Source organism: Anomaloglossus baeobatrachus, chromosome 2 (assembly GCF_048569485.1).
Source record: "Anomaloglossus baeobatrachus isolate aAnoBae1 chromosome 2, aAnoBae1.hap1, whole genome shotgun sequence".
NCBI lineage: Eukaryota > Metazoa > Chordata > Amphibia > Anura > Aromobatidae > Anomaloglossus > Anomaloglossus baeobatrachus.
Genome location: NC_134354.1, coordinates 180,423,942 through 180,437,972, shown reverse-complemented (window position 1 = coordinate 180,437,972; position 14,031 = coordinate 180,423,942). Strand labels below are relative to the sequence as shown.

Genomic DNA, 14,031 nt, shown 5'->3' with positions numbered 1-14,031 from the left:
ATCTAAGTTTGATGTGCAGCCTTATCCTTGTATAGTATGTATTTTTTTGGCTTGCACTCAGAATATATATATTAGTGCTCACTTCAGTTATCCTATTCAGTTATATGTAGTTTGTTTTTTTTCTGAATGTGAACACAGCTCCGCCCCTTTCGGCCATGTTTTTTCCATCTCCTATATAAGACAGTCCTTGGTTACCCCTCTCCACCCACAGCAGTTTTTAATTGCAATGAGATGACACACAGTTAGGGTCACAGAGCTAGGGACCCCAATATAGAGATATACCTTGACGAGGTTTTTGGGCTCAGTTACATTGATCAATGCGATTGCTAAATATCTCCTTTTTCCTAATATTCATGGCAGGTATGCAATTCATTATTCATATGTTCAAGTTAGCAAGTAGCATTTTTCATTGTATCTTCCAATATTTTTCCATATGCTTGAGGCATTATACCATTATCTAAGTTTGATGTGCAGCCTTATCCTTGTATAGTATGTATTTTTTTGGCTTGCACTCAGAATATATATATTAGTGCTCACTTCAGTTATCCTATTCAGTTACTGCGGGAAAACAACACGCTCAACCATGAAACTTATCTTGCTGTCTCACTTTGCATGGGGACGTGGGACACCACTCTTGAAGCTATGAAGCTAGAACAGTGTAAACTGGTGGTCCGTTGGATGGCAGATAATGCTTCCAGTATGTTTCCCAGCAACATCCTGTCTTTCCCATGGTCAAGTGTCACTAGCCAAGGGTATGGACCACACAATCCTTAGCCTAATCCTCCTTCCTCCCAACATGGCAAGTTACTGGAGACAAGTGAAACCACACACGGACACTCCGAGGAGCTGTTTACATTTCCATTTATTGATTCTGACCTGTCGCCCTGCATGTTTCAAGAGGGATATGAGGAGATTGTGTGGTGTAGTGATGCCCAAACATTAGAGCAGTCACAGTCAGAAGAAGACAACTGTGAGAAATGTCAATTGTCTCAAGAGGTGGATGATGATGAGACAGTTGCCAACAAGTGATGTTGTTACGTTAACAAATCAGGAGGACCAGATGAAGTCACTAACCCAACCTGGGAAAGTACCATGCAGAGCAAGGACAGCAGCGCAGAGGGAGGTGGATCTGCAGCACTGCAATAGGCAGGAAGAGGCAGTAGAGTGGCTAGAGGGAAAAGACGGTATACTGTTCCCTGTAGCACCCACATGCGGCAAGTTCCCAGACTAAGGGTTAGGTGTCCCCCTTTCTGGCACTTTTTTCAAGAAGGTGGACAATAAAAGAATGGTCATTTGCAACCTGTGCCATACCGAGATCAGCAAGGACCTGACTACTACTAGTCTGACCACCACCAGCATGCTCAGGCACGTCATCAAAGTACCCAACTATGTGGGCCGAACGCCTGTGTTCACAACTAGTGTCTGTGGGTGACACCACTTCCTCTTACCTTGTCTTACGTGCTTGCCAGTCCCCTGTCCAACACGCAGGCTCATTTGCCTCGCTGCACCTGTCATTGCATATTCACAAGCACCATCAGCAACCAAGTCTGGATCTTTGTCTAAGCGCAGCATTCATCTGTTCCCAGCCCAAGCCTTTGAATGCAAAAGTAAATACCCAGCCATTTTAGCTTTGGTTTTGTATATTTTATTGTCAGTCCGTAAAAGTGGAGTAGGTTGTACACCAAATCTGCAAATCCCAAATAAGTATCATGTGTGTGACACTTCAGGATTCTCATTGACTTTGCTGGCATCTGGATTCCATTCAGATGTGACAAACCTGCATTTAAAAACGCACCCAAAAACATATGTGCACACAGCCTATTAGTTTGGCAGCATTGTACCCAGCAGCAACCTGGGAGTCAAAGATTCTCCCAGGCATCTTCCCTATGCTGTTCCCATTCTATTTAAGTGCTGTTTCCATCCATTTCAGCAATTTCTCCTGCTGATTTTTCCCATTGACTGCCATTATACTCGTTACTCGAATCAAGCCCATCCGACCTACTCGATTCAAGTACTGAGCACTCAAGCATTTTAGTGCTCACTAATCACTAGACTTACCCTGTTTCAAGTATTAAAAACTCACCTTGTGTCAACCGACCTTAATGTAGATGAGCCAGACACAAGCCCAACTTTTCAGCCACCAGCCTATGCAAAGCTATATAGATAAATTGACTAGCTCAAAAAGGGGGCAAGGTGAGGTTTTAATTCTAGAGCCAAGATACGACCATCCCAATTGAGTACATCTTGTTGTGGCGGAATGGCTTTTACACTTTTTTTTAATTAAAATAATATTATCTAAGTGTTATTTACTAGTTACTTACTATAGGGTATATGGTTGTTTTATTTTTCTTTTCTTGGGTTTTCTGTGAAGTGGCCACAGTGTGAATGTGCTCTTTGTTGCACAGCACAGCTTCTAGCTTCCCAGTTGCAGAAGAAATTTCACAGTAAGGACTTATTCAGTTAAGCCTAATTTCTTCATTAGTCTCTGATGTCTTTCAGCATTCAATGCCTTTGTGAAAATATCTACTGTCATATTTTCAGTTGGACAATATTTCTAATTTCAGGATTTCTTGTTCCTGGTGATCCCTCAAGAAACGATACTTCACATTTCCCAAGTCTTTGATCTCGAAATGTTGATTCAGAATTCTTAGAATGTCCTCTTTATCACTTTCTTTTTCAAAACAAACCAAAATATCATCAACATATATGAGTACATATATCCATCTGTCCATCAGTCTTTTTGTGTATAGGCAAGGATCAGCTTTGCTTGTTTGAAATTTTTCATTTGTGAGTACTTCTGTGATTTTATCATTCCACACTAAAGCAGCTTGTTTTACACCGTATATACTTTTCTGTAGTTTACAAGCCATGTTCGGGTTAGTTTTATCTTTGAATCCTGGAGGTTGTTCCATGTAAATATCTTCTTTTAAATCTCCATTCAAAAATGCTGTCTTTACGTCCAGATGCTTCAACTCCATTTGTTTCATTGCGGCAACTGAAAACAAAGTTCTTATTGTAGTATGTTTGACAACTGGAGCAAATGTTTTATCATAGTCTTCTCCATATTTTTGAGAATAACCTTTAGCTACGAGTCTTGCTCGGTATCGTTCAGCTGTGTCATCTGTTTGGTATTTTACTTTAAAAACCCATTTACATCCTATAGCTTTTCTTCCTTCTTGTAATTCTGTCAGTGTCCATGTCTTTGAGTCATGCATGGATTTTATTTCTGTTTCTGTTGCCTTTATCGATTTATTGCATTCTTCTTCAGGAAGTCGAGATATGTCTTCCTAAAGCCAGCTTTACATCTTACAATTAGGTGTGCGATCTCGTATGCGATGTGACACGCCCAGGTCGCATATGCGATTGAATGAGATTGCACGTAGGTCGTTCATTTGCTGTCACACGTGCGTTAGTAGTCTATGTTAAATTGATCAATTTTGTGTGCGATCCTTTAGATCATGTGTTCTGTGACGTATGCATTGGGCACCTTTTTTTTTTTTTTTTTTTTAATTTATTGACTTCACAAGCGTGTGTAATGTGTAGGGATGCGTTTTTACTATGTCATCTGCCATTCAGCTCTGCTACATGGCCGCTGACAGCAGACATAGACAGCCATGTAGCAGCGGTGAATGGCAGATGACAGCAGACACAGAAAGAGCCGCACGATCAGAATGAACTCGGGTGAACCTCACCCGACTTCATTGTCATGCTGCGGCTCTGTCTGTGTCGCGTCCTGATTAGCGGTCACCTGTGAAGGGCTCACCGGTGACCGCTAAACTCCTGAGTAACTGAATTGAGCAGCCCTCTCTCATATACTCACTGATCCCCGATCTCCGGCGCTGCACGGCATTCACACTGCTCCGGCGGCTTTTACTGTTTTGAAAAAGCCGGCCGCCCATTAAACAATCTCGTATTCCCTGCTTACCCCGCCCACCGGCGCCTATGATTGGTTACAGTGAGACACGCTTTTACTGTAATTTACAGATTAATCATGGAAGGTGTCTCATAGATGCTTAACATGATTAATCTAGGACTTATTGGCAGCTATGGGCTGCCAATAACTCCTTATTACCCCGATTTGCCAACGCACCAGGGCAAATCGGGAAGAGCCGGGTACAGTCCCAGAACTGTCGCATATAATGTATGCGGCAATTCTGGGCGGCTGTTGGCTGATATTATTAGGCTGGGGGGCTCCCCATAACGTGGAGCTCCCCATCCTGAGAATACCAGCCTTCAGCCGTATGGCTTTATCTGGCTGGTTTTAAAATTAGGGGGGAACCGCACGCCGTTTTTTTAAATTATTTAATTATTTATTTCACTACACAGTATAGACACGCCCATCGGCTGCTGTGATTGGGTGCAGTGTGACACCTGTCACTCAGCGTGGGGGGCGTGTCTCACTGTAACCAATCATAGGCGCCGGTGGGCGGGGTAAGCAGGGAATACGAGATTGTTTAATGGGCGGCCGGCTTTTTCAAAACAGTAAAAGCCGCCGGAGCAGTGTGAACGCCGTGCAGCGCCGGTGATCGGGGATCGGTGAGTATATGAGAGAGGGGGTAAGAGGGATAGACTGACATGGACAGAGAGAGAGGGACAGAGATAGTGACCGACTGACAGAGATTAGTGAATGACAGACATTGTGAGGCGCTTCAGAACGCAGCTCTTCAGCTGCACTCTGAAGCGGACCTTTTTTAAGCTGCGGTGCAGAGCGCACACCTGCGCACATAGCATCAGACACCAAAATCGTATGAGGGATGTCACACGTTTCAATTGACTAGGTTCGTGCAACAAAACGTCCAATGTATGAGGAATAAACGACGTGTATGCGATCACCGTATTTGCGTTCAATCTTGATCGCACGTAGGTGTCACACGCAAATACGTCACGAACGATGCCGGATGTGCGTCACTTACAACTTGACCCCGACGACGGATTGAAAGATTTATTGAAGTGTGTAAAGCAGGCATAAGAGGTAGGTTCATAAATTTTCCTTGTACTTGCCTTGTATGAAAGATGCATTGGTGGTTTTCCTTTGTTTTTTCTTATTGAATGTTTCGGTTCTGTGTCTGTTTGTAGTTGTATCTCTTCACTTTCAGTATTCTGTTTTTCATCAATTTCAACTTCTTTTTCATCAGATGTTCTTTCAGCTTTATCACTGCTGTTTTTCTCATTTTTTGTTTCCAGTGAAATCATAGTGTCTCATTTAGATCTTCAATGAATGTCACACTGTTACTCATCGTAACTCTGTCTGTTTTGGGATCTAGGATTCTATATCATTTGCAATTATCACTATATCCAACAAATATTCCTTCTATTGATCTGTTTTGAAGTTTGGAACGTTTTTCTGTTGGAATAAATACAAAACTTTACATCCAAAAAGTCTTAAATGATTCACACTTGCTTTCTTACCCTGCCACAGTTCATGTTTTTTTTTTCAGTTTTATAGAAAAAAGTCGGTTTTGTAGGTAAGTAGCGGTCATTGCTGCTTCACCCCAATATTTCTCTATTAGTTTGGAATCTGGTAGCATACATCTTATCATTTCAGTCAGAGTTCTGTTTTTTTCTTTCTGATAACAATCCTCCTTCTAATTCTGGAACATATAACACATCCTGTACTAGTATTTTTGAATCATGCCCAAACTTATTAGAACAGTTTAGCATACCTTGTCCATACCTTCCGCAGTTATTTTGCCTCCATCTGCAAAATAAATGACTTTCTTCTTATTTAAATCAAGTTCAGTAAAGAAACTTTTATTATTTGTCATATGACTTGTTGCTCCTGACACTGAGTCAATAAACCAACCTGCTGATGATTTATCAGTTACTTTAAATGTGCCATTCCATAGCTGTTTACAGCTATGTATGTAACATAAACATATGTATGTATGTATAGTGCAGAGCGATCGGACTGCTGATCACAATAGCCCCCTAGGGGGACTAGTAAAATAAAAAAAAAGTTAAAAAAAAAGTTTTAAAAAATTAAAAAAAAAACAAAAAAACCTAAAAGTTCAAATTACCCCCCATTCGCCCCATTGAAAATTAAAGGGTTAAAAAAATAAAAAATATACACACATTTGGTATCGCCACGTTCAGAAACGCCCGTACTATCAAAATATAAAATCAATTAATCTGATCAGTATACGGCGTAGCGGCAAAAAAATTCCAAACGCCAAAACGATGTTTTTTTTGTCGCCACAACTTTTGCACAAAATGCAATAAGAGGCGATCAAAATGTAGCATCTGCGCAAGAATGGTACCGTTAAAAACGTCAGCTTGAGACGCAAAAAATAAGCCATCACTGAGCCATAGATCCCGAAAAATGAGAACACTACGGGTCACAGAATATGGCGTAAAACGTGTGCCCTCTTTTTTCGAACAAACTTCGATTTTATTTTAACCCCTTATATAAAAGGATATGATTTATTTTCCTGAGGAAGGAGACGGAGATGTCTCTGAAGGGTAGAATTATGAAATAAAGGAAATCTTTTTCATCTACAACATCAGTGGTTTTTAGCGCGGCATTTCAACCGGTTTTCTCTTTACCTGACCTATATATTATAAAAGTAAACCTATACATGTTTGGTGTCTACGAACTCGCACTGACCTGCGGCATCACACCCACACATCAGTTTTACCATATAGTAAACACAGTGAATAAAATATCTCAAAAACAATAGTGCTATCGCACTTTTTTTGCAATTTTTCTGCATTTGGAATTTTTTTGCCGTTTTCCAGTACACTATATGGTAAAACTTATGGTTTCATTTAAAAGTACAGCTCGTTCCGCAAAAAATGAGCCCTCACATGACCATATTGACTGAAAAATAAAAAAGTTACGTCTCTCAGACAATGAATGACGAAAAAGAAAAATGGAAAGCGAAAAATCATCCGGTCGTGAAGGGGTTAAAGCAGTGTATGAATCCGGTAAATTGCACAATAATATTGCTGCTATATGGCTATCCTTAATATCTTCACCAATTGATCTCAGCTGTGATATCACTTCCATCATGGAGAATATATGCTCCTGCATGTCATTGTCTGCACTCAGTCTCATGCTGTAAAGCTTTCTTAGCAGAAATAACTTGTGATTTAAGCTGGGTCTTTCATGTAGCTTTCTTAATGCCTCCCGCATTCCCTGTGCTGTATTCTCATTCCTTATATGGATTAATTGAGAATCTTCCACTAATAGGCTGATAGTAGCTCTTGCTTGTCTATTTTTCTTATCCCATGTCTGATTATTATCATTGGGTCTATCTGTAGTAATTACTTCCCATAAATCATCTTTAGACAATAACATCTCCACTTTGAACTTTCATAACTCATAGTTCTTATTATTCAGCTTAGCTACTGTGAGTTTTAGCTCTGTGCTACTCATCATTATTAACTTGTCTTACTTGTTTGGAGAGAATTGTTCTGAAGAATTCTTCTGCATTCACCAGGGTCTTGCTGAGCTTTCTGGTGTCCTGGATGTCTGGGATCTTTGGTGTCTGGGATCTTTGGTGTCTAGGATCTTTGGTACCTGGGATCCTTGGTGCCTGGGATCTTTGTGTACCTGGGCCCATAACCTGTTGCACAGCACAACTTTTAGCTTCCCAGTTGCAGAAGAAAGTTCACAGAGCAGATTACATGGGATAGCAAGTTCTTTACTTCTGGAACATGAGGTAAAAATAAGCACAGTCATACAGCATTGTATCAGAAAGAGAAAGCGAAACCAAAAAGAACAAAAGACTTTTTTACAATAGAGTGAGTGAGGAAACTGCACAACATCGCCATCTACTGTTAGATCAGCATAAAGTCCTTCTTCACACAAATAAAGAAGTCCTCATCTGTTGCATATACCAGCACTCTTAAGGTGGTGTCACACATAGCGACGGCGACAACGGCGTCGCTGCTACGTCACCATTTTCTGTGACGTAGCAGCAACGTCCCGTCGCTGTGTGTGACATCCAGCAAAGAGCTGGCCCCTGCTGTGAGGTCGCCGCTCGTTGCTGAATGTCCTGCTTCATTTTTTGCTCATTGCTCTCCCGCTGTGAAGCACAAATCGCTGTGTGTGACAGTGAGAGAGCGACAAACTGATGCGAGCATTGAGCCAGCTTCTGGCAGCTGTAACCAAGGTAAACATCGGGTAACCAAGGGAAGCCCTTTCCTTGGTTACCCGATATTTACCTTCGTTACCAGCGTCCGCCGCTCTCACGCTGTCTGTGCTGCCGGCTCTCTGCACGCCAGAGTACACATCGGGTAAATAAGCAAGGGTCTGCTTATTAACCCGATGTGCACTCTGGCATGCAGGGAGCCAGCGCTAAGCGGTGTGCGCTGGTAACCAATGTAAATATCGGGTAACAAAGCCCTTGGTTACCCGATATTTACCTTAGCTACCAAGCGCAGCACCGCTTCCAACCATCGCTGCTGGCTGGGGGCTTGTCACTGGTGAGATCTGCCTGTTTGACAGCTCACCAGCGACCATGTAACGACGCAGCAGCTATCCTGATAAGGTCAGGTTGCCCGTCGTGATCGCTGCTGCGTCGCTATGTGTGAAACCAGCATTACACATTTCACATGTACCAACTTAAGCTCCAGCTCATTTCTATTGTTTTGTTGTACTTTCTTGTACTTTGTACAAGCGTAAGCATGGCCTCCTTTATGAGCTAGGGATTTCATCCTTTTAGCTTCCCATGGGCAGGTCTGAGAGATCAGAACAGGATATCATCAGGGAGTGGCTCTTCAATTACTGAAGATGTCCTGGATCCAAGGTGAAAGGTGATAGAAGCTGTGGGAGAAGTGAGTGTGGTGTGTCCACCGAGACAGCTTCTGTGAAACAAGTTATTGTCAGTGGGTGGAGATATAAGCAGTTAGTGATACGAGCACCATCCCACAGCTTTCATCATCGCCCTCTAATGAATCGTCATCCATGGGTGCCGTTATTGTCACTCTCGCAGCTCCTAAAAGTGCCCCTGGCTGACGATTCGTTTGATGGCTGAGCTAGAAGCTGTGGAATGGTGCTGGTGTAACTCCGTGCTTTTATCTCCAACCACCTGATGATGTCTTGTCTCACAGGTAGATGATGCAGTTGAGACAGAAGCAGAATGCAGGCACTGCTCTCACATCTCCAACAGTGCCTGTCATCATGGATCCAGGACTAACGATGATCGGACCTGTGGAAGTTCGGTTCGGCGTGTTCAGCCGGACTTTTGATAAAGTTTTGTTTGGGACTCAGACTTGACCTTAATCCCAATGAAAGTCACTAATTGGGCAGTTCGGGTCTCCGCCCACATGCAGCCAGCCAGCTATAACAGATTAGCTTTTTTTCTTTGTTTGAGCACACCACTACATCCGATCATGCTGTTGTTACGCTCAGTGCAAGCTGTTCAAACACAGCAAGTGGCTCACACTGGGCTGAGCACCGAGCGTATCCAAGCACAGCGATGCTTGCTCAAGTAGTTTGCATACGTAAAGCACCCGATCCTGTTTTTGTCGTAAAGTCTGTGTTTGGTATCATCACAGACCCACGGTTTGCTCATTTCTATCCTATGCGTCTTCAGAGCTCAGTGATGCAAGAAATTGTAGTAACTGCAGCGCTACCCCCTGTTGTTGAAGTCCTGTACCAGGAGGGGTGATAGACCCTGCTGGAAATGAGTGCAGTTCCAGCCTCCTGTAATGTCCTGTTCTCAAACAGGAAGTGACGTAAAAAAAAACATATTCTGGGATTAGCTAGATCGTGAGAAATTTAGGGTAATGTATAAGAAAGCTTGTTACAATAGTGGTTAGAGTGTACAGATATTTAGAAAGGATATTTGAGGTACCAGACAACTTTTTAAATATTTTTAAACCTTTATCTTTTTGTATTTTTAGTCCCAATAGGGAACTTGAACCTGAGATCGTCTGATCACGTGTTCTATCTATAATACAACTGTTTTGCAATATATACAACAGGAAATCCTGGTCTCTTATGAAGCCCACCCATGGCAACCCACCGGTGTTGTGTTGTAACTTAAAATGATGTAAATGATTATGTAAATGCCACATTACTCCGATCACTCTGCTTACAGGCAGGTGCTAGCTGTAACACAGTCAGCATCTACTGGATACAGTGCAAGTTCTACCCCAGAGCCCACTCCTTACACTTAAAGGGGTATTCCCATTTTTAAGATGCTATCTCAATATGGAGTAGGTGTAGTAATAATAATAATAATAATAATATAATATAAGCAAATACCTCCAATTAGAAATGTAGTATACGATGTATATTTATGGCGAATGTTGGTAAGTGATTAACGTGTAACTGTTATTTTAATTTCATAAATTAATAGTGCACATGAAAATTGTATTTGACAAATTTGCTTCTTTCTCTGGCAGAATTGATCAGTCATTATCAAAATTCTCAATTCTGAGGTAAAATCTGTATTCAGTGAAGCCTTTCCCATTACTGAGATAGGAGATGACAGTTGGTGCTGATGAGATTCTATGACAACGGGAGGAGCTAGAGGCAGAGGGAGGAGCTAGAGGCAGAGGGAGGAGCTAGAGGCAGAGCTCTTCCCCCTCCTCCCATGCCATCTCCTATCTCAGTAATGGGAAAGTCTTCAATGAATACAGATTTTACTTCAGAATTGAGAATTTTGATAATGACCAATTCTGCCAGAGAAAGAAGCAAATTTGTCTAAGATATATTACAAAGTTACTTATTTTCATGTCTACTATTGTTTTATGAAATAAAAATTAAAAAGACAGTTTTGCTTTCAGGCCTCCTTCAGACATCCGTGTCTCTGGTACGTGTGACATCCGTTTTCACATGTACTGGAGACACGGACTTGCATAGGCCTTTTCAAATCAATGGTCTTGGTCACACATCCGTGTTTTCACACTGACCGTGTGTCTGTGTGGAGCAAACGCTGTTTGTGTGTTCCACACGGCGACATGTCCGTTTTCTGACCGGAACACGGGTGTCACATGGACCGCATACTGATGTGATCCATGTGACATCAGTGTGACACATACTGAAGAAAACACAGGTCACATAAGAATGAAGAATTTTTATACTTGCCTGTCTCTGGCGCTGCTCTCTCTGCTACTGCTGTTGCATCTGGGCCTGATCATTATACTCATGCATATTCACTGCACTGACCGCGAACCTGGAGGTAACCGCAACGCCAAAGACCGCAGCGCCGGAGACAGGTAAGTATAGAAGCTTATGTTGTCCGTGTGCTAGCCGGATATCAGAAAGATAGCACAGGGACAGCACACGGAACACACACACACACACACACACACACACATCCGCACCTTCACTACGGACCGTGCAAACGCTGTCCGCTGTGTCATCAGCAAGTACCCGCCTATAATCTCGTGGTCGCACTTTCACCACCGCCTCCACCACTGTTCTGCACAAGTGCTGGCCAGCTTACCTCACGTTACCTCTTTGAAATTGCGCGATGGTGGACGGCCTAAATCGACAGGACGCAGGCTAACAGACACCAGAAAGCCCGCCCCCGTGTACCATTATCAAGATCTGAATACAAAAAGGTACCACTTTATTTTGATCAGAAAGGGGGCACATAAACAACAGGAACCTCTCCAGAATGCAGCCCAGGAGCTGCAGAGGGGGAATCTTTTAGGTTTAGTGCAAAATTTCTGATGACAGGTTCCCTTTAATCACTGGTATTGTTTGTTTCACTTACACAAAGCATCTAGCTAGGAGTCACCACTTACACGGGAAGCTGGACAGTGTGGGGAATTCCAGGTTACCCGGGCAACAGCCACTAAAGGCCCCGTCACACTAAGCAACATCGCTAGCAACATCGCTGGTAACGAACAACTTTTGTGACGTTGCTAGCGATGTTGCTGTGTGTGACATCCAGCAACAACCTGGCCCCTGCTGTGAGGTCGTTGGTTGTTGCTGAATGTCCTGGGCCATTTTTTAGTTGTTGCTGTCCTGCTGTGAAGCACAGATCGCTGTGTGTGACAGCGAGACAGCAACAACTAATGTGCAGTGAGCAGGAGCCGGCTTCTGCTGAGGCTGGTAACTAATGTAAACATCGGGTAACCAAGAAGCCCTGTCCTTGGTTACCCGATATTTACCTTTGATACCAGCCTCCTCCGCTCTCACTGTCAGTGCCGGCTCCTGCTCTGTGCACATGTAGCTGCAGCACACATCAGGCAATTAACCCGATGTGTGCTGTAACTAGGAGAGCAAGGAGCCAGCGCTCAGTGTGCGCTGCTCCCTGCTCTGTGCACATTTAGCTGCAGCACACATCGGGTTAATTAACCTGATGTGTGCTGTAACTAGGAGACTGGGGGCTGGTCACTGGTTGCTGGTGAGCTCACCAGCAACTCGTGTAGCCACGCTCCAGCGATCCCTGCCAGGTCAGGTTGCTGGTGGGATCGCTGGAGCGTCGCAGTGTGACAGCTCACCAGCAACCTCCTAGCAACTTACCAGCGATCCCTATCGTTGTTGGGATCGCTGGTAAGTTGCTTAGTGTGACTGGACCTTAAGAGTCATCCCAAGAGTGGGGGCACGGAGTGAGTGAGAGAGACACAAACCTTTTTGACTTCAGAACAGTCTGAGACAGCGAAGGAACAACAGGTCTCCTGGGGGGAGTGCTACACTCAGCTCCCCTCAGGGGGACCGCCCTCGATGTGTGCTTAGGAGCTATCTTGGGGAAGGAGGTGAGAGTGTCAGAACATCATGGGACTTGTAGTACCACGACTACTATAGAGAGTGCTTCACAGAGCTTCTATAGCTATGACCGGCAAGACTGGAAGAGGGCGAGAGATAGAGGCGACGGGTGGAAATGGTGAGACAGAGGAGACACGGCAGCTGTGGGGGAGCTTAACTGCTTCCACAGTGCCAGCGCAGTCGGGGTGCGGAACCCTCGGTTTTGGGATACCTTCATGGACTCAAAATCTCCAACAAATCTGCAGGGGAAGGGGATTTCATGTCCCATCGCCAGGGGAGGGCTGGGTCGGGAGGCAGGCAGGCAATTGCCCCCCGGGCTGCTCTCCCAGTTGCTGTACAGGGCCGGCCACCTGCTGCATAATGTCATTATAACACTTACATGGCCGCGCACAGTGGGCTGTGCACATCTGTTTCTCCTGTACTGTGATGCTGCGGGGCCGGCACTGACACATTACAGGGTCAGACAGTGTCAGCCGGCTGCATTATAGTACAGGAGACACGTCCGTGCTCAGTTCACTGTGCACGGCCATCTGTTATAATGACGTCATGCCAGGGCTGCCATCAGAGCATTACTGCCTTTTTGGTGTAGTATGGGATCCGGTGAGCAGAAGCAAAGAGTGGGACCCGGCCTCCGGCCGCTGACAAAAAGTTGCCCTCCCCCCTGCTGCTCTGCACTAATCTATATGATCGGTGTAGAGCAGGGGAGGAAGCTACCGGGAGATGAACGGAGGCTGTTGCAGCCCAGCAGGTGAAGTGAGTAATCTCAGGATGTGAGTAGGAAGCTGCATGTCACCATCCGCCATTTGCACGTAAGCTCCTCTCTTTGTACCATAGATCGACAGTTGAGGGTCAACCTGCCTGTCGACAGATCTGACAGATTGCTTTTGCCAGGAAAATAAAACTGTGGAGAGCATCTGTCCAATGTCAAATGGTTGAAAACAACTTTTAGTCTGTCACATTCGCTGTAGTGTTATTGCATTAAATGAAACTCTACCACCTTGGTTTTTCCTTGAGGACAGAACAGATAATGGATACCTAATTTACACAGTGGCAGTACGGAACAATTTATCAACATAGTAAATGAATCTGGCACAAATTGTTTGACTTTGCAAAATTTCACAGACCTTTATCCGGTAAATAGCCAGAACCTTAGATTTTTCTGCAGTTTAATAAAACCACCAAGACACGACAACCTTCCTTGTGACCATCCCAAATGATTTGTTTGAGGGCAATGATAGAAGCTGTGGGGCGCCACTGGTGTCACTCACTGCTTCTATCTCCACCTCTGATGACATCTTGTTTCAAAGTAAGATGCTGTGGTGGCAGAGACAAAAGCAGAGTGCATCAGTTACCCCTCCCAC

The 14,031-nt window shown here is 44.0% G+C and overlaps 1 protein-coding gene across 4 annotated transcripts in view; it reads left to right on the top strand.

The window, feature by feature from the left end:
• LOC142288327 (uncharacterized) overlaps positions 1-14,031 on the top strand; it is a 936,281-nt gene that overhangs the window by 99,278 nt on the left and 822,972 nt on the right. Inside the window, exon 1 of one of the 4 annotated variants that reach the window (XM_075333508.1) lies at positions 13,373-13,423. The exons of the other annotated variants lie outside the window; for them this stretch is intronic. Within the exon in view, the coding sequence (XP_075189623.1) occupies positions 13,391-13,423 (33 nt within the window). The 5' untranslated portion in view covers positions 13,373-13,390. Of the gene's footprint in view, positions 1-13,372; positions 13,424-14,031 lie in introns of those variants that run through there. 4 annotated transcript variants of the gene reach the window in all.